The sequence below is a fragment of the Ursus maritimus genome, unplaced genomic scaffold, assembly GCF_017311325.1.
Source record: "Ursus maritimus isolate PB19 unplaced genomic scaffold, ASM1731132v1 scaffold_1, whole genome shotgun sequence".
NCBI lineage: Eukaryota > Metazoa > Chordata > Mammalia > Carnivora > Ursidae > Ursus > Ursus maritimus.
Window position 1 is genome coordinate 38,022,702 of NW_024423343.1, and position 27,665 is coordinate 38,050,366.

General features: G+C 40.0%; 1 protein-coding gene and 1 long non-coding RNA gene across 3 annotated transcripts in view; one reads left to right on the forward strand and one right to left on the reverse strand.

Moving 5' to 3' along the window:
* LOC103659698 (E3 ubiquitin-protein ligase HECW2) overlaps window positions 1-27,665 on the forward strand; it is a 119,606-nt gene that overhangs the window by 69,954 nt on the left and 21,987 nt on the right. The window contains exons 12-18 of the mRNA XM_008687289.2: window positions 6,304-6,424; window positions 8,049-8,162; window positions 17,993-18,145; window positions 19,911-20,009; window positions 23,033-23,162; window positions 24,400-24,546; window positions 25,201-25,315. Of these exons, the coding sequence (XP_008685511.2) occupies window positions 6,304-6,424; window positions 8,049-8,162; window positions 17,993-18,145; window positions 19,911-20,009; window positions 23,033-23,162; window positions 24,400-24,546; window positions 25,201-25,315 (879 nt within the window). The remainder of the gene's footprint in view (window positions 1-6,303; window positions 6,425-8,048; window positions 8,163-17,992; window positions 18,146-19,910; window positions 20,010-23,032; window positions 23,163-24,399; window positions 24,547-25,200; window positions 25,316-27,665) is intronic.
* LOC121105437 lies at window positions 5,579-8,207 on the reverse strand. Of its 2 annotated transcripts, none has more exons than XR_005837971.1 (3): window positions 8,075-8,207; window positions 7,191-7,345; window positions 5,579-5,774 (listed from the first exon to the last, which is right to left on the reverse strand). It is a non-coding gene; the product is annotated as an uncharacterized LOC121105437 (long non-coding RNA). The 2 variants fall into 2 exon arrangements; XR_005837972.1 differs by having other exon boundaries at window positions 7,191-7,348; window positions 8,075-8,180.

The window sequence follows — 27,665 nt, forward strand, 5'->3', positions numbered from 1 at the left end:
TGAGTACAAAAGCATCTCCTCCTACCACTTTCCTGAAGTTTTTTTGTGAAGAACATTTCAGATGTTTTAAGGTGGTCTGTTCGTCCTTCTTGTGACTAGAATTTCATCCCTTTTATTGGTGTGAGCATAACATTGTGAAAATTATGACAATAACAAATTTGAATGATCTTTCAGAATGCCTCAGGATCTGGTAAATTTACCATACTTTCCCTATTTGAGCACATTGACATGTCTTTTCAAGTGCAAGGAGAGAGGGGCTTTGGAAACTTTGACTTGCTGCTTTTTGCAGCTGTTAGAGTGCTCACCTAAAACTGGTCAAATTTTTGGAATGTGAAGGTTTGTTTTTCTAGGACCTTTATAATGCCAATCCCGACCTTAGCTATGCCAGAAGGGAAAAATCATTCCAAACACCGTATAGTTCATTATGCTAAATATGGGACCCAGAAGTTTATTTAAGGACCTTTTGTAACTCCACATTTCTAGGAATTTAAATGCAATAACACCTAATTTATCTAATATTATTGGAGATGTGCTCACATATGTGAATTTTCCATGTAACCAAAGCTATGACTAAGTCTCAGAGAATTTAACCCACCGTTTACTGAAACTGTTTCACAAATACATTATATCTCTCCCTGCTTCCCTATACGCAGTGCATTGAATATATTTCATGGTTTGGGGGATCATCATACAGAGCTGTTATTACTTGACTAAAACTGGACTATCTGGAAGGTAGGCTGGCACCAGGTCACACTCAACAAAATTAAACAGACCAGAGAGCACTTGAAGAGCCATGTGGTTCTTTGCTGAAGGTTGTCTTGAGGGCATGGGATATGAGAGGGAATTATTTCTCCCACCACACAGTGAGACCCCTTAGGGCCCTCTTTTCCTCTCTCTCTCCCTTAAAATCAGCATCTTGGCTGCTGCTTTTCTCATCTCCTGCTCCTTTGTCTTTCTCTCTCTCTTTTCCTCCCTTCTTCCCACCCTTCCCCCATCTTGCCCACAGCCCCTGAAGAAGCCTTATGCAGTTGACCCTTGAATATTATGGGGGCTAAGGGTGCCGACCCCCTGTGAGGTAAAAAAAAACCCTACATATAACTTTTTACTCCCCCAAAACTTAACCACTAAGAGCCTACTGTTCCCAGGAAGCCTTACTCATAACATAAACAGTCAATTAGCACGTTTTTGTATTTACTTGTATTATGTACTGCATTCTTACAATAAGTAAGCTGTTAAGAAAATCATAAGGAAGAGAAGATATGACGATTCTATACTGTATTTATCGAAAAAAAAATCCTCATGTACGTGGACCCATGTAGTTCAAACTGTGTTGTTCAAGGTTCAGCTGTACTTAATTTTAGAAAAAGTGTTCCTTCTCTTCTCTTTGCTTGGCCCCACAAAGATGAAGTAGGAACCAAACAGTACAAATGAAGGACGGCCCCTGGCTGGGTGGAGATGGGGAAGCTGTAATTCCAGAGACTGAAAGAAAGCCAAATACTGTCTCTGTCACAATATATAGGTGGGGTTTTTTTGTTTTATTTTGTGTTTTATTGTTGTTAGTCTCCCTTTTCCCCCACCCCCAAGGCTGTCAGAGAATGCCTGTCACCGGCGTGCCTTTCAGTTTCCCCTTTTAATATATTTCTTCTGATTTGCAAGGTCTAAAAAAATCAGCTTATTAAGTTGGTTTTTAAAAATAGTGTGTAAATGAGGGGCGCCTGGGTGGCTCATTTGGTTAAGTGGCTGCCTTCAGCTCAGGGCGTGATCCCAGGGGCCTGGGATCGAGTTCTGCATCAGGCTCCCTGCTCAGCAGGGAGTTTGCTTCTCCCCCTTCTCCTCCCCCTATTCATGCTGGCTGTCTCTGTGTCAAATAAATAAATAAAAGCTTTAAAAAATATAAAAATAAATCGTGTGTAAATGAAAGCGTCAGCAAGCTCAAAACAATGACCTAGGGCTTTTCACTACTCTTAAGAGAATAAAGCAAAAATGCAAGAACTTTGGTGCTTGTGCTTTGGGCCAGATATTTTGGAGGTGCTTTTTTTTCCACTTAATTTTCATTATTGAGCTATGTTCCAGAGGATGGAGTCTTCCCGAAATTATTGTAATGCTTGATGGTTTGTTCTCATTCACTAACAGGGAATTGTAAAAATAAATAAATAAATAAATAAATAAATAAATAAATAACAAATTTTTTTAAAAAGTCATAGAGACTTTTTTAAGAAAGTCAACATGGAAAGAATGGGCGTCTGAGCCATCCCAGTAGAGAGGCCAGAGCCATGCTGGATTAGGCCAACTCCCTCCCATCCAGTGCAGAGCGAGCGCCAGTTCTCAAAGCCGTCTAAGACCCTGGTGGCACACCTGGAATCCAAAACACCCAGGCTTCCTAGTGATTTGATGCCAGAGTATTTCTCCTATCACCTGAAGTATTTTGTCAGGTGGAAGTCTTTAGTTTGTATCTGATTATGCAATTTTGTAATGGTAAATGGAAATAGTATCATACTAGTATCATACTTCAGGTCTGCCCGTCAATGATAAAGGAAAAAACCCTAATATCTGTTACTGAAATTTTTCCTACAAATAATTAACATAATGCTGACTACCTGTGAAGTCAGCCATTTATTCAATCACTTCCTAAATGTAACATTGACTTTTTTGTATCTGACTTCCTTTTTTTAAGACCATAAAGACCGTAAGTTACTCTCTCTATAGGAGTATTGTATCCTAGAACTTTACTTGCAGTTATGGTTCCCATACGATTCTATTAGCTCAATCTTCCAAGATCATTTTTTATTTCTAAAGTGGAAGTAACATCGTTCCTGCCCTGGAATTTCTTGGCAGGGCACCTGACTTGCATTAAGAACTTGACAAGGGCCAACAGCATAATTTATTGTAATTTTTAAACCATGAAGTAATGTGTAAATGATTTTTTCATAATAGAACTATTAGCAAAAGACTTTTTGCATTTAACAATTTCTGTCTCCAGAGTTTCTGTAATTGAATCTCTTCACCTGGAGCATAAATGGAGTCAGAACTAATTATTAACTGTTCATATAGATATTGATGGAATGCATTATAGCACTTCCTATATCCTTTTAAACGTCTCAAATTATACAGCAATAGTATATGTGCTTTTTTTTTAAAAGCAATCAACTTTAGAATCATGTTTCTTTTGAGTCCTGAAAGATTTTCATCAGTCTTTTGTTTTTCTTTTTCCTCTTCCCTATTAATGATCGCGCTCTTGAAAGCTGATTCATGGCGGCTGCTTTCTGAGCTGTCTGGGTTTCCTGGTTTACAGTTTCTCAGACTGCAGCACCAACAGCCTTACTCCGCCAGCCCTGAGTGGACCTGTGCTGCGCTGCCCGGCCCCTCAGCCATCCCAGAGCGCAGGCTTGTGTGAGATCACGATCCTTCACGTTGCAAATGATGCCTTTCAAATACACAGGAAGGTGCCTCTGTGTTGGTCTCTGGAGATTCCCCAGATGTTTCATTGGTTACATTTGACCTTACTGTAGGGAATAATGGTTCTCAACCTTGGCTACAAATTGGATTCATCTGGAGAGCTGCATAAAACACTTATGCCTGGGTCCTGCCCCACAGATTCAGACGTACTATGTCTTGGGTGTGGCCCAAACATTGGGATTTTTTAAAGCTTCTTAAGTGATTCCAATGTGCAGTCAGGATTGAGAACCACAGTTTAAGAGGCTCTTCTGTATCCTAGAGCTTTTAAGGTCAAGTTTCTTTGTTTCCTTTATGACATAGATCTTAGATCTTTGGGTAAAAGATTCATAAACATGCAAACAGACCTCTGAACATATCACTGGTCGATAGCCAATTTTATTAAAATCCATTCTTAACACCCCAACACATTTCCCCGTGTCTTCAGTATTTCCCGTTCTACTGATGATGTCAGTTACAGCTGACACTTCTGCAGAGGCACCTCGCAAAGCTCCCTACCACACTAACTCATTTAATGCACAGGTGTGGCCCTCTTCTCTCACCAGGAGTCCAGGACTGTGTTTTCAAGTGCCGTTGAAGGATATCCACCTGAACAGCTCTCGTCCCCAGCACAGTTGTATAAAGCTTCACATGCCCCTGTCCACCAGCATTTCCCACACTGCTTTTAGTGTCAGATAGACCTGGCTCAAATCCCAAAGCTACCGTTCCCTGGCATAGGACTTCAGTTTCCTTAGTTACGAAGTGGCGATGCTGGTGATAATAATAATGCCTGCTTCATAAACTTGTGAGGATTTCCCAAGATCCTCTCTGGAAAAGTGCATGGTTCCGTCTACACAGCAGGCACTTCACAAATGACAGTTACTGTTACTGTCTAAAGCTTGATGTTACCATCACAGCTTCCTGTGTCTCTTCCTTACTTATTATCTGTTGGCAATCCTTATCTCACATTGTACATGTTTCTCTGAGTCACCACAGCCCCCTCAGGCCTCCAGGGCTGCAGTGACTCCTGGCCAGGTCCCCTCCCTCAAGACCCCTCCCCTCCTTCCCACCCTGAATCCACCCAACACTGAAAACCCTTGCCTTAAAAAACACCATGTGTGTGTTACTCTCTAGCTCAGGAACCTCTAAAGTCTTCCCACTGCTCACTGCATCCTGCCCAAACTCCTCAGCTAGGTTTTTCTAAAAAATTCCTCATGTAATTTGGCTCCAACCATCTGATTAAATTTCCCATTGACTCCTCAACACTCCCCTGTGCTCTGGTTAGTCTCCTTCATGCTTCTCCCAGCTCTTGCTGCCCTGTCCGGTATAGAATATAGATTCTCCTCTGTTTACAAGGCCTGGCTCCCATAAAGCCTTCTCCTGATGGTCTTTTCCATCTTGATCTCTACTTATCCTCATTTGCTATTCTTTTCTGGAGCACTGATCCCAAGTGCAAAGACCGAGGGGGGCCAGGCAGTCGGTGTCATTGAGTGGTTGTGGCGCGTGCTTCCTGTAATGGAACAGCTGCCCACTGTGGCCCCAAGGAAAATGCAGGCTAGTTGTTGCAAGAGTTCCCAAGTAATTTCAAGAGAAAATCTGTTTTGTTTTGTTTTCTACTTGAAATCTCCTAATTTTTAAAAGTTGGATGTTAATTTAAAATCTTTAAAAACAATTGTATGCCAAGCAAAATAGATCATTAGGGCTGGGTACAGCCCCAAGGCTATATAGTTTTGTCCCCTATGCTTTCTTGTTTGTTCACCACCTAATTTAGGACTTAATTATTTATCTAATTGTTTGATATGTTTTATTTCTGTCTTCCTAACCGAAATATCTACTTCAGCAGTCGTACCTTACTCATTTTGAGCATATTTGCTGAACCTAACACAGTGTTAGCAATGAATAATAATCACTTGGTTGGCTCATTAAAGAAGTATTTAATGAGCTTGTATGGTATGTACTGCATAAGACTTCACAATTTTTGTTTTCCGGTTCCTTTCATTGTGTTGCGAAATATTTCGTGGAAATGTCCAGTGTTTTTGTCATGGCTCTGCATCTGATTCCCTATTTTTCTGTCCCAGTTTGTTGGTTAGTCACCTTGTGGTACAAAGCTAGACTATTTTCTACAGAAAGAGGAACAAACCGTGTTACTTTTACATTTTATTAATGAAACTTACTATTGGATGACATATGAAACATCTTCAGGTAATCTGTGGGTGATCCTCGCACTTGGCACATATCAAGAGTGCAACAAATAGCAATATTATTGATTCTCTGTGCAGCCAGGAAGCATGTGACTCTGCAGCTATGCCTGAATTCTGTATTTATATCAAGATTGTCCTACCCTGCAATATAAAATGTATTTGATTATAAGTCTAAAATAATTCATATAGTGCATATCTAAAAGACAGTTTCTACATTTTTCATAGGGCAAAGTCTGGAAACTTGCTATCCTTGTTTTATATACCACATACTTTCACAATGTAACTTCCTGTCTAATTGCCATGATATCATCTCGGCAGCAGAGATAGTCCACCCTGAACAGTTACCATGAGACATGAGTAACTCTGTTTGACTCATATTAGTTTGGACTGAAAAGGGAAACATATTTGACACACACGGGCACCATTGTAACCATGCAAACAGGATTGTTATTCTCAGCCACGATGCCACACAGAAATATCTTCAGACTTCGGTTCAGCTCTGTTAGAACCTCCAACTTGGGGAGGTGAAGAGCGAAGGCCCTGAAATAATTGCCTCCTTTCACTTGTTGATTGTGGCCTCAGCCCCCTGGCCGTATGTTGTCATGGTGATGTGATGAACATCAGGACATTGCACAAACCCAGACCCTTCTCTTTTTGTGGTTTGCCGTAGGTACTCAGCGTGCCAATGCCCGGGCTCCAGCCCCTTACAAGCGAGACTTTGAAGCCAAACTAAGGAACTTTTACAGGAAGTTAGAGACTAAAGGATACGGACAAGGCCCAGGGAAATTAAAGTAAGTCGAAATGATACAGACCTCGGGACTGGGTGATGGTGAGGGATGGGGTGCAGTTGGGAATGTAGGAAATTGAATGTGATTTGGGATCACAGCCTTTGTTTTAGTCGGTGTAATTATTTTGGCATGCGTCAATTACAGGATCATCTAAGACAAAGTTCTGGAATTAAGCACCATTTAGCTTTAAGGTTTTTAAACAAACCCCACGCTCCATGTAAACATATAGGCAAAATAAAAAGCTAATCTGTTTCTCCCGAAAAGTGCCTCTTTGTTCACTTACAGTGTATTGATTACAGAAAAGGCTGGCACAGTGTCCCCTACTGCATATCACTGTCTCCTGACCTGACCTGAGTGTAGGAACACTGCTCAGCTCTGTTTTGTTCTGTGAAATAAGCTTCACTTGTCCAAGGAAATATGTCATGACTGTTGTTTCTGCCTTTCTTTACCCACCTTTAAATGAGGAAATTTAAACATCATGTTGTTTGCCTAGAATTATTTTCATTCCCTACTTACCTTTACTTCCTTCAGCCCCACCTCCACCCCTGCCCCGTGTACCCACTAGAGATCACTGTGCCCCCTGAGTGAGGGCAGAGGAGGAAGGGTCTGCGCTGCCACAGTGCCACGACGCCAGGTATCTGAGAGGAGGTCCAGGAGCCGTCCCCCTAGCTCCCCAGCTCACTGCCCCACGGAGAGGTCTGGCTTAGCACATTCACAGACCCCAGTTCCCTCACCCCTCAACACACATCAGCCTGCCCAAATACATTACCTCTCTGACCTTTGCCTTTCTCACACTTAAGAAGGTCTTGAGGGGCACCTGGGTGTCTCAGTCAGTTAAGCGTCGGACTCTTGATTTCAGCTCAGGTCTTGATCTCGGGGTCATGAGTTCAAGCCCCACATTGAGCTCCATGCCTAGCATGGAGACTACTTAAAAAAAAAAAAAAAAAATGGTGGTCTTGAGCTCAGGCTTCCGTGTCCAGACTCCCTATCTTCTCCCTTTCATGACTGTTTTCTCTAAAGGCGAATTTTATCGACTTCAAGATGACTTTCATTATCATCATCACAAGTAGATTAATCGGCCACAAGTATCATTCATTTTTATCTGTCACTTGGGGAATCTCAGATTCACTTAATTTAAAAATTAAATTAAGCACAGGCATCAACGTGTTGGCTTTGGAGAACATGGAGAGTTTTTTTCCTCTCCTGGTTCTCACAGTCATCTCTCTGCATACTTAGTAATTGAATTCCTTGTCTAGGTGCATTCACGCTGTAAACATTACCTCATAGGGTTGTCCTTCCTTTACTAAACAAAAGTTTCGTGTTTGTATTGTTTTCTAATCATCTTCCTTCTGGGGTAAATTGATTTGACTGTTCAGAAAGAACTCAGGAGTTGTTTTTATATGTTGTAGGCTGAGTGCTCTGCTTACCAACAATTCGCTTATATAATTTTTACTTTTACTGTGAAGAGTTCAAGACAAATGTGCATTATTGCAGCTAGCAATGTATTAAGTCACTCCCCTTTCCCCTAGTTAACTATGGTAAATGAAAAAGGAATCAAAAGTGCCCAGTTCTAGAAAGATAAGAATTAGGAAATAATCTGTTTTTCACATTGTCTTTTTATGGACAGGTTAATTATCAGAAGAGATCACTTACTAGAAGATGCTTTTAATCAGATCATGGGCTACTCCAGAAAAGACTTGCAGAGAAATAAGCTGTACGTCACATTTGTCGGGGAGGAAGGGTGAGTAGAACAGAGAAGTGTGTGGAACACGGGCTGCGGCTGCAGAGGGATGTGTCACCACACGGTCGCCGTGGCTGCCTGAGACAGGAAACCCGCTGGCAGGAAATGCCATTCTCAGACACTTAAACCTCTCGGCTTTTTTTTCTTTTCTTTTCTTTTTTTTTTTTTTTTAAGGCTTTCTCTGGTTTTTAAATCATTTGACATAGAAATTCTTTGGTAAATACTCATAACTATAGATCATTTTTGAGAGCAAGAGGTTGGTTAGGTTTCTTCTGGTTACATCTCTGTCTTAAAGGGAAAAAGTGGGGCCTCGAGGGAAAAAACAAGAATTGATTTCTCATGTCTGTGATCGTGTTATCTGCATGGGGTGTTAAGTAGGACGCGCTTCACCTGTAAAATAAATAAGCTCAGTTTCGGAATCACGAATTAGAATTCTGCTCTTCTGCCAGGAGGCTTCCACAGCCGTAATTCCTGGGCCTTGGTTCTGTTTCTCTGTTGCCAGTTTTTCTCTTTTTCGGGGGGACAGCAACACACATACCAAAATATTGACCTGCCGTAAACAAGCGTCTGTGGCCTTCTGTGACTCTTCCATGAGTGTGCTCATAGAGATAAGGGTTAAGAAATGTAGGAGTGAAGCCTCCTACACACTGTTTATTGCATCCAAAGAAACAGGGCAGTTGCTATACAATGCTTCAGAAGGTGGCAGCTCTCATCTCGTCCCCTTCCTCCTTCCTCATTTCAGGTCTAAGTTTCTAGTCTCAGCACCTTCTACAATGTAACCCAGCCATCACTAGAGCGAATTTATAAAGTACACAGGATGCCTGAACTGTGGTTGTCTTCTTGACTCTGTTGATTTGGGTCATTTTAAAGCTACCCTTCTCAGTGCTGCCCAGGAGTAAAGTGTATTAGATTACAGACTCATAGGAGTAGTATCTATTAAATTCAGCCATTCAACACATGGTTAATTTGGAGACTCCAAGGTATAAAGTAATTTGCATGTGCTAATGGAACTAGATAACAGCAAAATCAGGATTCAAATCTAGGCCTTTCATCTAGGACTCTTGGACCAGCACTGGATAGAGGCAAAATTGCTGAACTCTGGTCTATCAGAATTTTTTCCTACCCGTGGATCTTTTCACTATTCCAGCTGACTGATAACACCTGCTTTTGTCACATATTCTGTTCATAGTCTCCCAGCTATGACTAGCTTCAAGTAAAATATTATATGGGAAAACAATACTAGGGTGACAATATTTGGGCAGAAGCTTGCTTGAGACTTGTTTTCATTACCGAAGGGCATTAATGGACTTTTAGCTTATGCTAGTTGGCTTAAGATGCAGGTGTACAATTGAAAATGAAGGCAGATGTTTTAAGCCTAATCATAGGTGTGCATGGAATTCCAAATATTCCCTTACATAACCAGTCTCATTTGGATGAGAATACTTTTCCTCCCCCAGAACTCCAGCTGCCTACCTTTTTTTTGGACTTACAGTTTGTTGAGATCTCAGAGATGTAGGCAAGAGTCTTTGGAGGACCTGGTAGTTAAGTTTGAGTAGAGCGGATGCTTCTCATGCTTGATCATCCTGAAGTAGTCGCCCTATGATCTGCACTGGTGGCATCTCTTCCTAGGCTGAGTGTGGCTTGATACCTCTATCTGATCGCCACCAATGTCCAAATGTTTCCTGTTTCCATCACCTGTCTCCCAGCTGTAACCTCAGAGGGAAAACAAGAGGGGGGCACTTTGAATTGTGACCTCAGCTATCAGAAACAACCATAATCAAGCCCCTCTGTGTATGGCCTGTAGAAGCTGGAGTAATAGGGCCAAGTAAAATTCTGGTCTTATAGCATTATCATGTCAATACCATACATAGAGATTATTAGATACAGACTTCCTTCATTTTGCTACTAAGAGAATATCTCAGTATTGCTACTGAGAATACATAATGCTGTTTTGAAAGAATAAAATAGCACTCTTGCTAAAAAAATAGAAAACTTAAAACAACATAAAATTAAGAAGTTATTTTAGATTTTGCCACCTTCTCAAACACATTGATTCAATTTCATTAAAATGAAAGATCATGACTTTCTTTCTGGATTATAATAAATATCCAAAGTGAAAATCTACCTACATTTTTCTATAGAACTATAAATGTGGAGCTGGAAGTTTTCTGTCGCTTTCTCTTCATTAATTTTAATGCTCACAAAATGTGTCATTTTGTAAGTTCTTTATGTCTAGCCCTAATAATAGGTATTTAAAAATATTAACACTCAGTGGCTAGATCTTGGTTTCTAACATCATTCTTTAATAAAAGGGACTAGGACTCCTTGGAGAAAAGGCTGATTCTAAGATGAAGCAGGGAATATGTGAGACGGAGCTTGAAGTGTCTTGTAGTGTCAGAATGTAAAGAAGTGCTCAAAATTTCCACAATAATGGGGTTATGTCAGAGGGACTCAAGAGCCAACTGAAAGATCTCCCAACTGGAATTATCTGAGCAACAAAATAAATAAATTGGGATTGGATTATAACCCAAAGTATAAAATAAATATCTGTACTGATATAAATATGTGATTGGATAGATAGATAGATGATAGATAGATAGATAGATAGATAGATAGATAGATAGATAGAGTAGATCAGTCTCCTGTGTGGAAGATTTCAGTAATTCATCATCATTCCTCACTCCTTAATTGTGGGTTACACATAATGACTTTCTTCCAATGGTACAGTTGGGGAAGGGGAAAAAGAAGTAAGTCCAGAATGGACATGCCTGACAGACACTCAGCCAGGTGATCAAGGTTAAAATCAACAGTGATAGATCATGCTAATAGTATGGGCCCTTCATATGATGGGATGAGGTCATCAAAAACAAGGAAAGTCGGAGAAACTGGCACAGCCAGAAGCCTGAGGAAACATGACAATTAAATGTGAATAAGGTATTTTGGACGAGATTCTGTTACAGAAAAGGGGCATTAAGTAAAAACTAAGGAAATCTGAATAAAGTATGCATTTCAGTTAATAGTAATGTCTCAATATCTGTTAACTGATTTTAATGTACTATACTAATATAAGATGTTAATAAGAAGGAAACAGAGTATGAGATATGTGAGAAGTCTCCATATTATCTTTGCAACTTTTCTGTAAATAAAAAAAACTATATTAAAATGAAATATTTACTAGAAGAAAGCATCTAGTCAGGATTTGGGGAGATTTAGGAAATGTTTCCCCGAACTTTTCTTATTTCCTTATTGTCTGATGAGTGGGTGCCCCCAAGGTAATTTTGGGTATGTGTGTACTTCCTTCTGCACTTGAGGTCAGTAGAGTTATTTGTATATAGAAACAGTTAATTTTGTGGAAAGTCCAAATTAGGGGCAGTGGTGTATCTGTAGAGTAGTATTTTGTGTTGCTAATGTCAAGTTTATGTTATCTATGAGGGAATAATATTTTGCAATTCTTATTGTTACCGTCTCAATGATTTTATTTCCTTTCCGTCATAATCAGGGTCTTTATTTACAATAGAGAAGTTAGGGCATAAAGAGAAAGGGATTTATTTTTAAGAAAATTGCCTCTGGTCCACTCCAAGAAAGTATGAATTAACAGATGCACAGGGAGACTTCAGCTGTGCTGTAGGCTGTCTCGTTGCATAGGTCTAAAAACACACATGTAGATTGTTCTGAAGTGAAAGAGCAGAATCAAGAGAAATTATGGAAAAATTTATAGTCAGAAATTTACAGGATGACTACAAATTCCATGTGAGGTAAAATTAATCTCAGAATATTGGTGATAGATATTTTCACTTTTTAAAATATAAATAGAGTTGTAGAGCCTATTACTGGAAGTGTATTAGTTGACAAGTAATTACTATTCTTTGCTAAAATAGTGCTTCATGTTATGCTTGGCTTTTTACAAAAAGTAGACAGTTTCTAAGCAAACTACTGTGATTTAATTTGGTCAGAACTGGAGGTTTTGTTTTAGTCATTACATTTTCCACCCAAGTTAATTTGGTTATCTGCCCTTGCAAAGTGGGGAGGATGGCAGGTCAGCAGTGGCAGAATGGCTGGAAACTGAGTCATCTTGACAAAATGTGGTGGGAAATTGCATGCTGTGGTTGCCTCTCTCTCTCTGGGGCTTCTGTCTGCCTGGAAATTGCTTCTTTAGGAAGGAGGCCAGTAGAGCACTGCATATTCTCCAGCATATTATTTTCTTCTGAATTAAAAGCCCTAGCAACTAAAGCTTATGTGATATCAAAAGTTAGCTAGGTAGACTGTCGTGTTCTGATAAGGTGTCCTGGGCCATTAACTTCTTAGTACCCCAAACAGTGAGGAAACAATGGCCTGGATAAAGAAAGGATGTTTACACTGTGATTGCCTCGCCTCTTTTTTTTCCTCCACGGCCAGATCTGTAAAAGGCACCTTTCTTTAAGAAAGAATGAGTGCATTATATGTAAAGTGCCATCTATTGGCATCAATCATCTGTCTTGCAAAACCACACTTCGACTAGGGAGGGGTTGTGTGCAAGCAGTTTTCATTCAGGGGTTTAAGAACAGACGAGCTCCTTCTGTGATATTCTCCTGAGACAGGCAACTGAAAGTAAGTAGGAGGATGAGATCTGAAACGGTTTGCCTGCATCTCTGCTTATAAAATAACCAGCAGTTCTTACATACGACTGGTCTAATCCTTGCTAGAAGTTGTTTGGGGTCCTGAGCTTGACCATTTATTCCTCGGAAGTCTGTAAAGCTTCATGTTAAACTTTATGGTGCTGCTTGTTTTCTTTCAAAAAGAGGCATTTGCAGGATAAACTCAATAACCCAAACCTTGCTCAAAGGTGCTTCTGTATCTAGACTTTGGCTTGACATCACCAGGTAAACCTTTGTTTGTCATATTAATTGCTTGCAAAATTCTTTATTCCCCTAGCAGGCCTTCTTAAGTGCCTCGAGAACTAATGCCTTGCTGCTGGAAATATCCGAGGCTGAGTCAGAGGATGAGTAGGTAGGCCCTGTGTGCCTGACCAACTATTAAGGAAGCAAAGTTTTTTTCTGTCTTCCAGAAACTTGTAGGAAACGATGATATGACTTCCCAGTGCCTTCATCTCCTTTCCTTCAATAGTCTACTTCTATTGGAATACTTTGTGTTCAGTAATTTTTAGTTGAAAATAAAGAACAGGAGAATACAACAATAAAATTATTTTAACAAGTACTGGGTACTGCTGACAACTGGGGTGCTCGTGGCCCAGCAACGTGATGGTGCTTAAAACGCTTTATCAGCACTTCATGGGCTCAGAATGACACTGCCACCCGAAAGACATCTGTGCTTATTCCAAAATGCCCTCAGATGCAGCTGTCGTGTGTCTACACACCCGTTGTCCAGAGTTTCTGTACTTCCGTGCCAAGCCTTTCGCTGTGGAACCAACCGAACTGGCAAAACAGGAATGTAACAAACGATCCCCGTGATCTGAGTCAGATTAACTATTTATATGGAATAGGGTCATAAGACATTATTATAGGAAGCACATGCACGAGGTACCCTGCCAGGACATGTCTTCCTGAAGCAGGTGGACATATGTAATTTGTAATCTGCAACCTCTCAGATATGCACTCCAAGCTTTGGATTATAATCAAATCACACTTTAAAAATGATCTTGGCTTTACACTGGCTATGTCAGTGCTTCTAGAGTTAAAAAAAAAAAAAAAAACCAACAACCAGCAGATAAAAACCTGACCAGTTACAGAAGATCCATTTTCCTCCTCGAGGAACTATTATTAGCTTTGTTCTCTCTTGGGGAAAGAAATGAGTTTTACTTTTCAGTTTAACACTTCAGGGAACATTCATCTTACCTTTAGTCAGAATCAGCTCTTATTAAAATCAAAGAACAAGTCGGTGAGATCCATCTTTGTTGTTTTAAAAACTTCACCATATTGGAAGATAGGAAACCCGGAAAGGACAAGACCAGGCTTTCTAAGTATAACGCACCTGAGTGAATCCTGACATTGTGTGCAAATTGAGTTGTCTTTTAGGGATTGACCTGACCTATTAATGTCATTGAATCAATATAGCACCTGAAGGCCGACTTGTGCAAAATTATTCTCTCTGCTAGATGTCAAAGAACAATGTAAGTTATGTTGATTTTCTTTAGAGAGCATCAGAGGATTCCACTCATGGATTCAACAACAGATGTTTAGCCCCTATGGTGTATTGGGCTAAAATACTTGGGATACAAAAATGAGAAAGACACAGTCCCTGTCCTCAGTATGGTTACAGCCTAGATGTGCCAATAGCGGAGGCAGATGCCTACACAGATTATTATAACACACTCTGATAAGTGCAGTATTATGAAAACACTGAGAATTGAAGCTCAGAGAAAACCTGCTATTTCTAACTGAATGCCACAGTTTAATTTTAAGCAGCTAAAAACCCATTTATGTATACCAGTTGTCTCTTTGTAAGAAAACTGACTCATAAAACTGGCTCATGTTTCAGCTGTCTGTGACCCTTATCTGTCGTGTGCTTTAATTGTGTCTGAAAGCCCCTGCAGGCCAGGGACCACTGCAGACCAGAGCTCACTCACAGTCTCATACTTAGTAGTTGTGACCATTCTTAAGTTTGCATATGCCCCAGGATATTGTAGTCATTGTATTGCCTTGAAGGGATCTTCACGAAAGAGGAGGATTTATAGTAAGCCAGGTATCTTAATAAAGTAGCATTTTCTTCCTGCTTCCTTCTATCTTACTTTGGAAAACTTTTTCTGTGAAAGGCCAGATAGGAAATATTTTAGGCTTTGCAGGCCATACATTTCCTGTTGTACTTCCTCAGTTCTGCCACTAGAGCAGGAAAGTAGCCACAGACAACATGTCAACAAATGGGCATGGCTTCATTTCAATAAAACTTTATTTACAAAGCCAGGGTCTGGGCCACATTTGCCCCACAGGCCATAGTTTGCTGACCCCTGCTTTATAAGCAACATTTTTAACAGTCTTGGTAACATTTAAAATGTACTGACCAGTAGGCTGGAAGGAGTAATGAGCATTAAACGTAGGGTCAGGAAACCTGTGTCAAGGTCTAGAGTCTCCCCTGCAGCTTTCCTTTAATCCACGTCAGTGACTTCCTTCAGTCTCAGTCTTCTCTTCAGTAAAATAAGGGGATGGACAAAATGACTTATAAGATGCCTTTAACTGGCATTCTCTATTTCTAGAAAGACACAGGAGTCTCCTGATGAAATTCACCATAAATAGGAAATTTGGAGAGATGTTTTGTATCCACAGGGATCTAAGTAGACTGGAACGTGGACAACGTTTCACAAAGTGAAACTTAGTAGGAAGAATTATAAAGTCTAGTACTTAGGTTCTAAAAAGATACAGACATGCAGACAGGCTGGGAGAGTCTTGGGGTGAAGCAGCACAGAGAAAGGTTTGAGCTGATGACTAGCTCATTATGAGTCAACAAAGTGGCTGCCCCACAAGGCAAGGTAGCTTTAAGCTGCATTAGTTGAGAAGAGTGCCCAGGAAGAGAAGACAAAGGCTCTTTCTAAGCTCTGTGCTGGCAAAACCGCACCTGAACTGTTGTGATCAGTATAGACACCACCCTTTAGATCAGACTTTGACACCCTGGAGAGTGTCCAGAGCAGAGGGCCAAGGTGGCAAGGGAATTCCCAGCCCTTCCTTGAGAGGAGATTGAAAGACTCGAAAGACGTGGCAATGTTTAGGCATGGGGGAGGGTGCAGAGACCAGGGATACCGACACTGCTTAACTTTGAGTTCGTATAGAAAATTACTTTTCGAAAAATTGTATATCTTTACATCTAGATTAGTACTCAAAATATAATAGGCACTCAAATATTTGTGGAAAGAACACCTCTAAGTATGTGAAGAACGTTCAAGTGGAAGAAATATTCTACTTGTTCTTGGTGGCGTCAGTGGCCGGAAGTGGGACTGTGGGAGGAAGCCACAGGCGACTGCCTTGTTCTCAGCATGCAGAGGGTAGCCTGCATCCTTGTGCCTGGGAAGCAGCCCCCCGTGCTGCTTCGGGAGTCCCTGGGGTAGTCTTAGCATCATCTCACCAAGGCTGGTGGTCACCTGGTAGCCACAGTGATATTCAGCTGCCCCAAGACAGTATTTCCATCATGTCACCTTAAGGCCTCTTTGGTCCTGAGAGTGTGCTGTGTTTGCATTTTTCTGCACACATAGGTTTCCTGTCTACACTCATATTTCCCACAGTGCAGTGAGGACTGGAGATATGTGAGACGATTTTAACTATTACGCAGACATTTTAAAATATTTACATGTTTCTTTTGATGTGTATTAGAAAAAAAATAAAGCTAGCACATAATTTCATAAATAGTATGTAAGAACAGGCTACGTTGGAAAAGCAAGTAAATTTAAAGTTGATTTAATGAAAAGTATTAAGTATACAACAGTACCTACATATTCAGATATGGCAACAGTTGAGAAAGTAGAATGTGAAGAGCGGAAGTGTGCTCTGAGGAAATTCTATTAAACTCTCAACTAAGACCTATAAAAGCCATTTTATTTTTCTTCCACCTCTAATAAGGTAATTTTTCTCTATCACACAGTCCCCTCGCTGGACAAGACTCAGATGATTTTTCTTTCTTTTTCATTAAAAAATATGCAGTAATGCCCACAGAGAAAATTCCATAAGAGAAAAAAAAAATACAGTGAACAAAAGAAGTCTTCTAAAACCCCACTACCCAGCTTCCCATTGCTTTTGTTCCCCTCCAGCATTACCTCCCGTCTTTGAACCCTTGTGTCAACTTGTCGTCATGGTATAGATGTACTTTATATTTTTCGTTTTAAATTTAGCATATCAAATCGCTTTGTTGCCAAGACTTCTTTGCTGCATTTGTCCTCTCAGCGTGGTTGGCCACTTGTCATTCCTCAAAGCTAACACAGTCGTTTCTCATACTTCACTTTGACCCTGATGCCTGTGTGAGTTCAGTGGAGTTTACACTGTAGTTCAGGTGCTGGGGCTTCAGCCTCTTCTCCAAATACCTTCCTTTAGGAAGCTTTAGACGCCTTCATTTTACTTGTCTATAATTTTCCTTGGTGTTTTATAATTTAAAGTTTTCGCTTGAATCCTATCATTCAATTTTTTTTTTGCCTCTGATCTCCCTAGGGGGTCTTGCATCTGTACTGTCCTTTCACCAATTCACAAATGACTCTTTCTTCCCCTGTTTCAGAATGTTTCAGAAATCCCTAAGAACTCCCTGTCCCATGGATGTAGGTAGCTGATACTCTCTGGTTTTACCCTGTTTAAATAAAGTATTTCCCATGTACTCCTTTCTCCATTACTTCGTTCCAGACATTGAAAATATTTACCTTTTTGTATGTATATACATACAAGCAAATTATTGGCATATTGCCTGTTTTGTCCATTATCTGATGTGTAGCTTTAGTTTTGGGTATGCTTCATGTAAATGTCCATTTCACTCTTCTGGGTCAAGACATGGATGAGATCAGGACTCATGATCACTCAGTTTATTCTGGATAGTCCAGATATGTGGGCAATTAGACTTATAATGACTGTTCTATAGAAAGTTGAGCTCTGGGGGGCCCCTGAGTGGTTAAGAGTCTGACTCTTTGATCTAAGCTCAGACCATGATCTCAGGATTGTGAGATCAAGCCCTACTGCGGGCTCTGTCTCAGTGGGAAGTCGGCTTGAGATTTTCTCTCTCCCTCTCCTTCTGCCCCTCCCCCTGCTCACATTCTCTCTCTCTCTCAAATAAATAAATCTTTAAAAAAAAATGAACTCTGTAGAAAATGTGCCCAATATATAGAAAAAAAAATAATAACTGTTTATTCTTCCTGTGGATTTTTTTTAAAGGCTGGATTACAGTGGACCTTCCAGAGAGTTTTTCTTCCTCGTATCCAGAGAACTCTTTAACCCATATTACGGCTTATTTGAATATTCGGCCAATGACACATACACAGTACAAATAAGTCCCATGTCTGCTTTCGTAGACAATCACCATGAATGGTAAGTATTTTTTTCCCCAACACTTTTTTTCAGTTGACTTTCTGTGATATTAGTTTTTTATAGGAACCCACATTTCTTTTAACATTTTTTTCCTTGGAGAAAAATCACATTTTCAGTTTCATTTGACTCCTACTTTTGTTGTCAAATTTAAATATTCAGGCATTCTGCAAGCTAGGAATAGATTATATTCCAAAAGACTGATTTCAAGTGAACTGAGTAGAATTCAAAAGATTTTCCCTATCGAAAGAAAGTTCCAGATGGTGTTAGATTCCTGGCAAAATCCCTGGATCCCTCACTGCACCCTTAGGCATCTCTGAACTCTGAGGTGGGATGGGAGAAGGTCCTGTCCCAGAGGTCAGGCAGCTTCTAGAGCAGCCCTTGGGGAAGTGGCCAGCTTTGGGGGTGAGGCAGAGCAGCTGGGACATTGGCTGAGAGCGATGGTGGTATTCTAGTAGGAGGGAGTGGGGATGGATGCCCTGGAGGAAGTGGTAGAAGAGAATCCCGGCAGAAGGACGTGGGTATGCGGTCACAGCAGTGACACTTAGCCTATTAGCCATTGAAGTTTGTAGCTAGGGATTGCCCCTTTCCTAATTTTTCACACAAAATCATCAAAGAAAACTTGTATAGGATTCCCCTCTGGGGATTATTTATTCTGAAAATCCCAAACTGCACTTTTTCCAAACATCCTTACATTTTTTAAATCCCTGCGTTTATACACATTAAATATCTTTATAACCCCTGTTTGCTTGTTCCTGCTTATTTTCACTGATAGTAACAACAAAAAAAGAACATACACAGAACTCATGGAAAAAGTTTCTTTGGGCCATGAAGGTTAATATTGGTGGGTGGAAAGCATTAATTTTTAGAACTTAACTCTTCAAATTAACTCCATTTAGGTACAATTTGGAGTCCTCTTAACTGTGTCTATTGCAGTTATGCTAAGTTAGGTGGAAATAAAGAAAAACAAAGCTGCTAGACATTAATCTTAAAATGGCTGCCTAATACTAAAATTGCAAATGGACTGTATGAACCTCAGCATGGATTTACACTTTTGGAAGGCATCAGACTTTCATAGAGGTAGAAACTTCAGGACTTTTGAAAGGGAAAATAAGTGTACCTCTCAGCAAATCCAGTCATGACTGATACATTCAGTCAAGTTTCCAAAGTGATTCAGAATAGAATTGAGCCTTTAAGTTTTAGAGAACCAAATGTCCCATGAGGAAACTCCCCCAAATGTTCACATGCGTAATTCTTGGATGGTGACAGTTTTCATCAGCAGTGGTGTTTGAGAGAGAATAGAGATGGGAACTGTCTCACTCTCAGATTGGGCTTTTCCTCAAAAGGGGATTGCTCCTGGGTCTATATGAGAGAAATCCTGCTAATATTCATGCAAACAAACTAGAAGGAGACAACATTCTCCCCACCACCACTGGTTTCATTCTGTCATCTCTGGGGAAATTTCGTGGGCATGCTCATGGGGAATTCATGTTGTCCATGTGGGGTGCTCTCTGGTGGATATTATTAACGTGAGGTGAAGATGGGGCAGTATCTCTCTAAATACCAGAGTGGAACAGATTTTTCAAGATGTGAATATTGGCCTAATGAAGACACAGGTTACAGCATACTCCAACTCTCATGGACCTAGTAAGCAATCGGTCTTGGACAAACTGAGATGATTAGAGCTAGATGGCATTCTAGAAAGCAAATAGAACCACTGAGAAGCTGCTCCCTGACGTGTAAGCTGTCTTATGCTTTTCCTTCACAGGTTCCGGTTCAGTGGTAGGATTCTTGGTCTTGCACTCATTCACCAGTACTTGTTGGATGCCTTCTTCACACGGCCCTTTTATAAAGCTCTTCTCAGAATGTAAGAGTATTTTTACTGCTTGTGTAATGAGCATGTAAGAATGTAGTATTTCTTTTATTAAAAAGGGCCTTTTGTCGATGTCATTTATCTGCTTAGATTTCTGAAACTTACACAATTTCAAATATGATTACTGTGTTTTTCCTGATCCTTTACTTCTGTCTTGCCCCTAAAGTCTTAGTTTTGCTTTATTCCGGAAAATTTATTCTCATTTGTTGCAACACATGTTTCTTCAAAACAATTGTACTTCAAATATGGTACTGGAATTCCTGTGGTATTAATGCTGATTATTAATAGAATAGTTGTGGGTTAGTCTTGGTGACTCACAGCCCCCTGTCCTTTATGAGAAGCATTTTATATTTTGCTTTATGCAGACTTCAACTGCTTACTCTTGGTTCAAGTTTTCATTCTCCTTTGCTTTGTTTTTGTCTTATTTTTTATTTGTTTGCTTGTTTGTTAGAGGTGGGCTGTCCCGTATTTTTCCTGAGACCTCCCTATATACAAGGCAGTAATTTAGTATGGCAGATGAAAATCTAGCATTCACAGAACTTTTTCTTCATTGTTACCACAATGAAAGATTGCAGTTATTGTAAAATGTAGAGCAAACAGTTTCTGTCCTATAATCAGTAGTCATTTACAAGGCTGAACAGGAGAAGCCAACTGTCTGATAGGGGAGTCATAGCTCAAACTTGCAGTGAGGAAGCACAGAATGATTGCTGGGTTCAGTCCAGCTCGTTCCCTGACCAAGACCATGTACCTGCTTTCTGTAAAGTGGAAGCCTAGACTTCAAGTGAAAACCAAGTATTTCTAATTGGCTCTAAAGAGGGTCAGTAGGAAGACTTTTTGCTTTCCTCCCTTTTGGTGTCTGGGCAGACGAAACGCTGGGCAACTGGGCATTGTCCATCTGCCTGTCTGGTTCCCCCTGTCCCATTTTGCATTTCCCCATTTCACTGCCTTCTCTCATCTTCTCATATATGCTTTCTGAAAAAGTCGTCTGTGCTGACGTGCCCTAACCTCCTTCCCACCAGTAACCTATAGAAGCTTTTAAAGAATATCTTTTAGTCCTTATCTTACTGGACAATTCTGCTGCTTCTGATACTGTTGACCACCCCAATCCCCAACCCCACGCATTTACTTTGAGTCTTTCCTCCACTGGTGTCCCTGAAAATATACCTTTTCCCATGTGCCTAGTCACAGTTCATGGTGCCAGTATTCTCAGGTCACTGACAGAAATCGGCCATCACCCTCAAACAGAGATGGCAAATACGCAGCACCTACTCTACTCTTCCCTACCTCCCACTCCATTGCCAGGGTGTAGTTCACAAATGTTTATGGTCCTTTTTCCCACTGAACACATTGTGGCCTTAAGGAGTTTTTCAACTTACAGGACTCAAGACAGGCAATTAATCAGAGTTGGCTTGCAACATGAGTTCATTGGCCACCCCTATTTTGATATCCTTCTTTATGCCCCCCAATAAAACCATTTACTAATGCCCACGTTTACCTCCTAAATAAGTCTTAAGTGCATCTTCTCCTGTCCACCCTTAGTAGCTGTGCCCTAAAAATAAAACTCTTATTTTATTTTGCCTGGATTACTATAGTGGTCTTCTAATTGTCTCCACCATCTAATAATAGCCGCCCCTCCCCCCATTTTAAGTAATCCTCTATACTGTGACTTCCAGAGAACAATTTAAAATCAAATCTCACATCTGATCATGTCATTTCCTGTCCTAAAATCTTTTGGTAGTTCTGAAACACCAAGATCCTTAAGATTATATTCAAAGCCTGGTCCCAGCGACCTTCCTAGCCTTCTCTGGACATTCTGTCTCGCCATTAACTCTTGGATCCTGCCAATATGCTTGAGTATTCTCCATACTCCATGCCCTTGTGCTTTGTTCATGTTTGCCTCTCCTTCTCCCTCCTTTCTGTTTCCCCTTCTCCTCCTCTTCATTCATTCCCCTTTACCTCTCTAGCTTTTAAAGAGCCTAAAAATTTTGATGTAGGTATTATCTATTCCAGAAAGGTTTTCCTGAATCTCCAAGTCGAAGTAAATGTCCTGCATTCTTGCTGTGAGAGCTTCCTGTATTTGCCTTGTTTTTTTTTTAATTGGAGTGTAACATACATATAAAAGATATGCAAATTATAAGTGTTACCCAACCTAGGCCATCACCATCACCTTATATTGATTTACCTACTTGTGTGCCTGACTCCCCAACTAAACCATTAGCTCCTTGAGGGCAGTAACTGTTTATCGAGTAGCTGTTAAGACGTCTGGCACATACTTGACACCTAATAAATGTTTAGACAGAACCAAACAAAATGGTCTTTGAAATTTGGAGTGATGAGAGGAAATTTCAAAATAACTAAAGCAAATCAAGTGTTACTACCTTAAAATAGGGCCATATAATACTAACTCCACCTTATGTAGTCCTGTCTCCGTGATAAAAAAAGAGGAGAGAAGTATTGAAAACCATTACAATTGTAGAGAGATTCTGTGCCTTGCTGTTTTCAGAAACATGGATAGAATAAGAACGATAATGAAAAGGGGGTGCATGTGAATGTGGATCACAGAATCTAGTCCTCAAGAAAAAATAACAAAGCTGAAGTACAATATAGAAATGTACCTCGGGTTAGGAGAACAGTGTTTTAAGGTAGTATATCGTAGCCAAAAGAATATGGGGCTCAAGTTGTCAACCTGAGTTCCAGTTCCTGCTCTAGCACTCATCGCGGGTGACGGGGCCAATGGCAGCCACTCTTTGCACCCCAGTTCTGTGTCTGTAAAAGAAAGGACAGGCTGGTCAGGTTGATTTAACGCATTTTATGTGTCCAGATTTTTAAACCTTATACCAGATTTCTGAATTATTTAACCAGTTTGGTTACTGAATTTGACTAAGAACATTCCAGGAATCACTGTCCATTTAGTTGATCTTGTTCTTGTCTTGAATTCTTTGTATCTTTCCTTGTGTCTTTGGCATTTTGCTAATAGTCATACCTACATATCTGTTTCTATCTGTTTGTCATCTTAGTCTGTGTGACCTGAGTGATCTAGAATACCTTGACGAAGAGTTCCACCAGAGCCTGCAGTGGATGAAAGACAATGACATCCATGACATCTTGGACCTTACGTTCACTGTGAACGAAGAGGTTTTTGGGCAGGTCTGTGACTCACTGTTGACTAAGTGTGGTAATTAAAGGCTATTGGTTGTTGGAGAATTAATTCAGTGGCTAAGATCATACACTTACTTATTTGTGGCTTGTTGGGTGGTTTCAATCCAGGTTTATGTACAGTTACAATAATTTTGGTTACAAAGATTGTTTTGATGCCAACTGTGTTCTAACTTACAGATTGTGGTAACTGTGTGTTATAAGCTGTATAGCTATTTGTATGTTATAAGCAATCTTCTTTTTATTTCCAACTGAAATATCCATGTAAGATATTAGAATTGCCTTGTATAAAAATATAGCTTTTAAAATCCATGCAACCCCAGAGTTAAATATTAAATTATTTAATTGTCCTTTGTACTTAACTCTCATTCATATTTTAAGAATGGAAATTGATTGTTTTGCAGCTGAGGGAAGGTAAATAATGTTTTGGTGAAGGTTTGAAAACATATTGGGTTTTTCCAAAGTTGGTGGAAGAGTTGGTTAAAAGATTTCTTTCAGAAATTGTATACTGGGGACGCCTGGGTGGCTCAGTCGTGCCTTCAGCTCAGGGCGTGATCCCCTGCTCTGCTGGGAGCCTGCTTCTTCCTCTCCCACTCCCCCTGCTTGTGTTCCCTCTCTCTCTGGCTGTCTCTCTCTGTCAAATAAATAAATAAAAATCTTTTAAAAAAAGAAAAAGAAAGAAATTGTATACTGGCTCATAAGTAATATTCTTATTTAGGCATTAATATTTGGCCGTTCTTCTAAATTTCATGTTTTGGAAAAGAAGTTCTCGATTTAACATTCACTTGAATGTAATTCTGCTTCATTAAAGTAAATCTTTACTTAAATATTAGCTTTCTATATGTACTTGATTCTGAACCCTAATGGAATTTGTGAAAATATGTTTTTGCCAAACATTCAAATAACAGTGGGCCAGAATCTGGAGCCAATTTATTTTCATTTAAAAGACTTACTTATTTAGTCAGGATTTAAAACTTAACCTTCAGTTCTTGTGATATATAGATTTTTAACCACTGAGGCTGTCAGACATCAGCTCAATGTCTAGTTTTTCCAGAGCATCGACGTGTGCCTCCGTGGGGGGCCTCCCCGTGCCTCTGTGGGACGCCCCTGGCCAGGGCAGTGACAAGTAGCTAGCTGGCTGATTTCGGCTCATTGGGAGCAGTGTTCTTATCACATCAAAAATGTCGCTTTATGTTCAGTACTTTTTTTTTTTTTTTTTTAATCTCAGATTACTGAACGAGAATTAAAACCAGGGGGTGCCAATATCCCGGTCACAGAGAAGAACAAGAAGGAGTACATCGAGAGGATGGTGAAATGGAGGATTGAGAGGGGCGTCGTGCAGCAAACAGAGAGCTTAGTGCGTGGCTTCTATGAGGTAAGGACAGCAGGGGTGGGGTTTTGCAGGCGGAACTCTATGATACAATAGTCCATCTGACTGTCCTTTGTGAGCAATATTTCCCTTTTTCTTTGGTTGGAGTTACTATTGCTCTTTCAATTTAAAAACGCCAATATATTTTTTTATGTGTTTCAAGAACACAAAAAAGGGTTAATGTCCTGTTGTAAGAGATCACTGAAATAAAATAATCTGAATTCAAGTGGCATTTCATGACTTAATGACCACTAGCAAAGTTTAAGTCATACATCTTACTCATGCTTAGATACGGGTAATCACATCACATATCACACTTGATACGTGAAATGATTGTATCTGAGGGTTCAAATGAGTTCTTACAGATACTCCATGTGACTTCCTCTGAAGGAGTACTAGATCTTTGTTCAAGGAGAAAAGCAAACTGTATTATTCAGTGGTCAGTTTTAAAATGAAAATTCTGTTGAGGAAAAGATCATCAATCTTGTACTAAAAATACCTTATATTTGTCAAGAGCTTTACAGTTTTCAAAGTGCCTACACAGAGTCCTTCCAGAATATTCCTAAAGCTCCGTGTGTCCTCCTTTTCTGATGAGGCTTAATTATAGCTCAGATTTCTCCTGATTCGTAAGCCGTGCCCTGCATTCTTTTTATTCCACAGGTGGTAGATGCCAGGCTGGTGTCTGTTTTTGATGCAAGAGAACTGGAACTGGTCATCGCAGGCACAGCTGAAATCGACCTGAGTGACTGGAGAAACAACACGGAATATAGAGGAGGTGAGATGTGATTTCGAGGTGGCTGGACTTTAAGTTTCCTATTAAGGGGAAGCAAATGGTTAGCATGCCAGTCTCTGAATCCAGGACAGGCAAGGCACTTCGTATTCTAATCATAGGTCTGCTACAGTCTCCTCTGAGACCTTGGGCAGGGTACATTCTCTTCTGTTCCTAGTTACCTCATCTATCAAGTGGAGGAAGGACTGTTTACACCTCATCTAAGGATGTCATAACTCTTAATTGTTGGTGAAGAAATGTGACCATAAGAACGCTAATTAATTGTTTTATGGTGTTGTGAGTGAAGCCCTAAGGAGCTCACATCCAGCTGGTCAAACTCCACCTCTTCTCCTTCCTTCTAAACCTTGAAGTCACACACCCTCTGAGCCTCCTAATGAGCAAATACACTTTTTCTACATTTCACTGAACTACTGCCAGTTAAAATTCACAGTTGAAACTCATAAATGGAGTAAGACCTGGTTCTCAGAATTCAAGATGTTTATTGAAAAGGCCCTTCTGAATTCAAGCATGAAGTTCAACTGAAAAGGAAACTACTGTAACATTAGTTAAAACCTGGATTATGACAATTCACCACATGGGAAGCTTTACAAGTGGTGTTTCTGTAGATCACTATGACTTTTCAATTAGTAATTGCACTTGAAGCCATTGGAATTTGATTGCTGAGTCAATACACTTGGAAAGGGAACTGATGATGACCCAGAGTTAAAGTTTTTATTCCGTAATTTTAAGCAAAGAAAGAATACATTTTCTGAAATTTATTGCAGGGTGATAGTTCTCAGAAAGTCATGACAAAGAGCAGTTTTTTGTTTTGATTTTGGTTTTTGGTTTTTAACTTAACTCAGAATGTGAAAGTTTAGCAGTAGTTCTGAACTTGGGAGTGAAAAATACAAACTTTAAGTCACTAAATTAATCACTCAGCAGAATAAACTGAGAGCTGAACGTATCTCCAGTTATCTGTACATTGAAATAGAGATTTTAAAACACTTTTTTAAAATGTGGAATAAAAGAAAAATACCTTAACGTTTGCTAAATTGCTTTTGTTCTTCAGCTCATCGCCGTTGGGTGGGCTGGCCTTGCTCGCCCATTTTCTCTGAAAGGCAGTATTAAATTGCAGTCTCTCTTTGCTATTTCTGAAACCAATTGCTGCAATGTGCCTTTTCCAGCTGGCCCCATGTATAATCCATACACAGCCTTGGTCATTATAACTTTGTAAACCAAGCTCTTTTCATTAAGTAGAACATAGTTTCTCCAGCATGCCACAAAATGCATCTTACCATAAATATCACTAACTCTTCCCCACCGGGAGAGGCTAACAGCAATGCTGTTAATCAAATCAGCCATCTTTGTATTTACATACTGTAAACTTTTATTCACTGTATATGTCTAATGAAGTCCCTGTTTCCATGGTTATTGTAAATCTTGCCAAATGAAATCCTTGGGAAGAGGGTGCTGCAATGGGGAGGCAGGGGACTGGGTGAGACACCCAGCTGTTTGCTAATCCAACTCGCTGGCCCTGAATGAAGAAGCAGCTCTGCTGCCACTTGCTCTATGTTCCTAAAGCAGCTGTTTATCGAGAATATAAAGAGACATTTTCTGTCCTCCTCCTCCAAAAGGTTTGGCACGAACAGCAAAGGAGAAGCAGAAAGGGGTCAATTCATAAGGTCAGAAAAGCTATAAAAAGCCAATGTACTTATTTTATAGATGAGAAAACTATTTGCTCGGCACCAAATAGCTAGTGTCTGCCACATGGACATGGAGCCTATACATCACCACATCCACGAGAAGTATATTCACCCTGCACTTGGATCCCTTTCTTGCCCAAAGGGCACTAAGCATCACTGATCACGTGGTAAACAGTAGGGCAAAATTCCCCCCAAATTCTACAACCCCTGAAACATGTGAGCAGAAATTCAAATTAAAAGAGTTTTTACCCACCTTCCGCCTTGGACTTATTTCTGCTGACTTAGAATTAGAATGGCTTTATGCCCATTGCACATGTCAGTTAATCGGTTTGGATCACTAAGTGTACTTTAATCCTCGTCAGCCGTCTCTCTGAACTTAAATTTCCTCACTGTAAGAGTTTGGAATCTACAACACTGCCTTAGTCCACCCCGGGGATGATACTTTTGACATTCTATTATAGTCTACTAAAGTATGGAATAAAAATAACATTTAGGTTAATGATTATTTGGGATTTATTAGTTGAAGAAATTAAAGTAATAAAATTACTTTTTCCTTTTAATTAACAAAAAGTGATTTGATTAAAAAATATGAACATTATTTGTAATTTTAAAATAGTTTGCAATTATCTATTTATTTGCATAATTATTTGGTT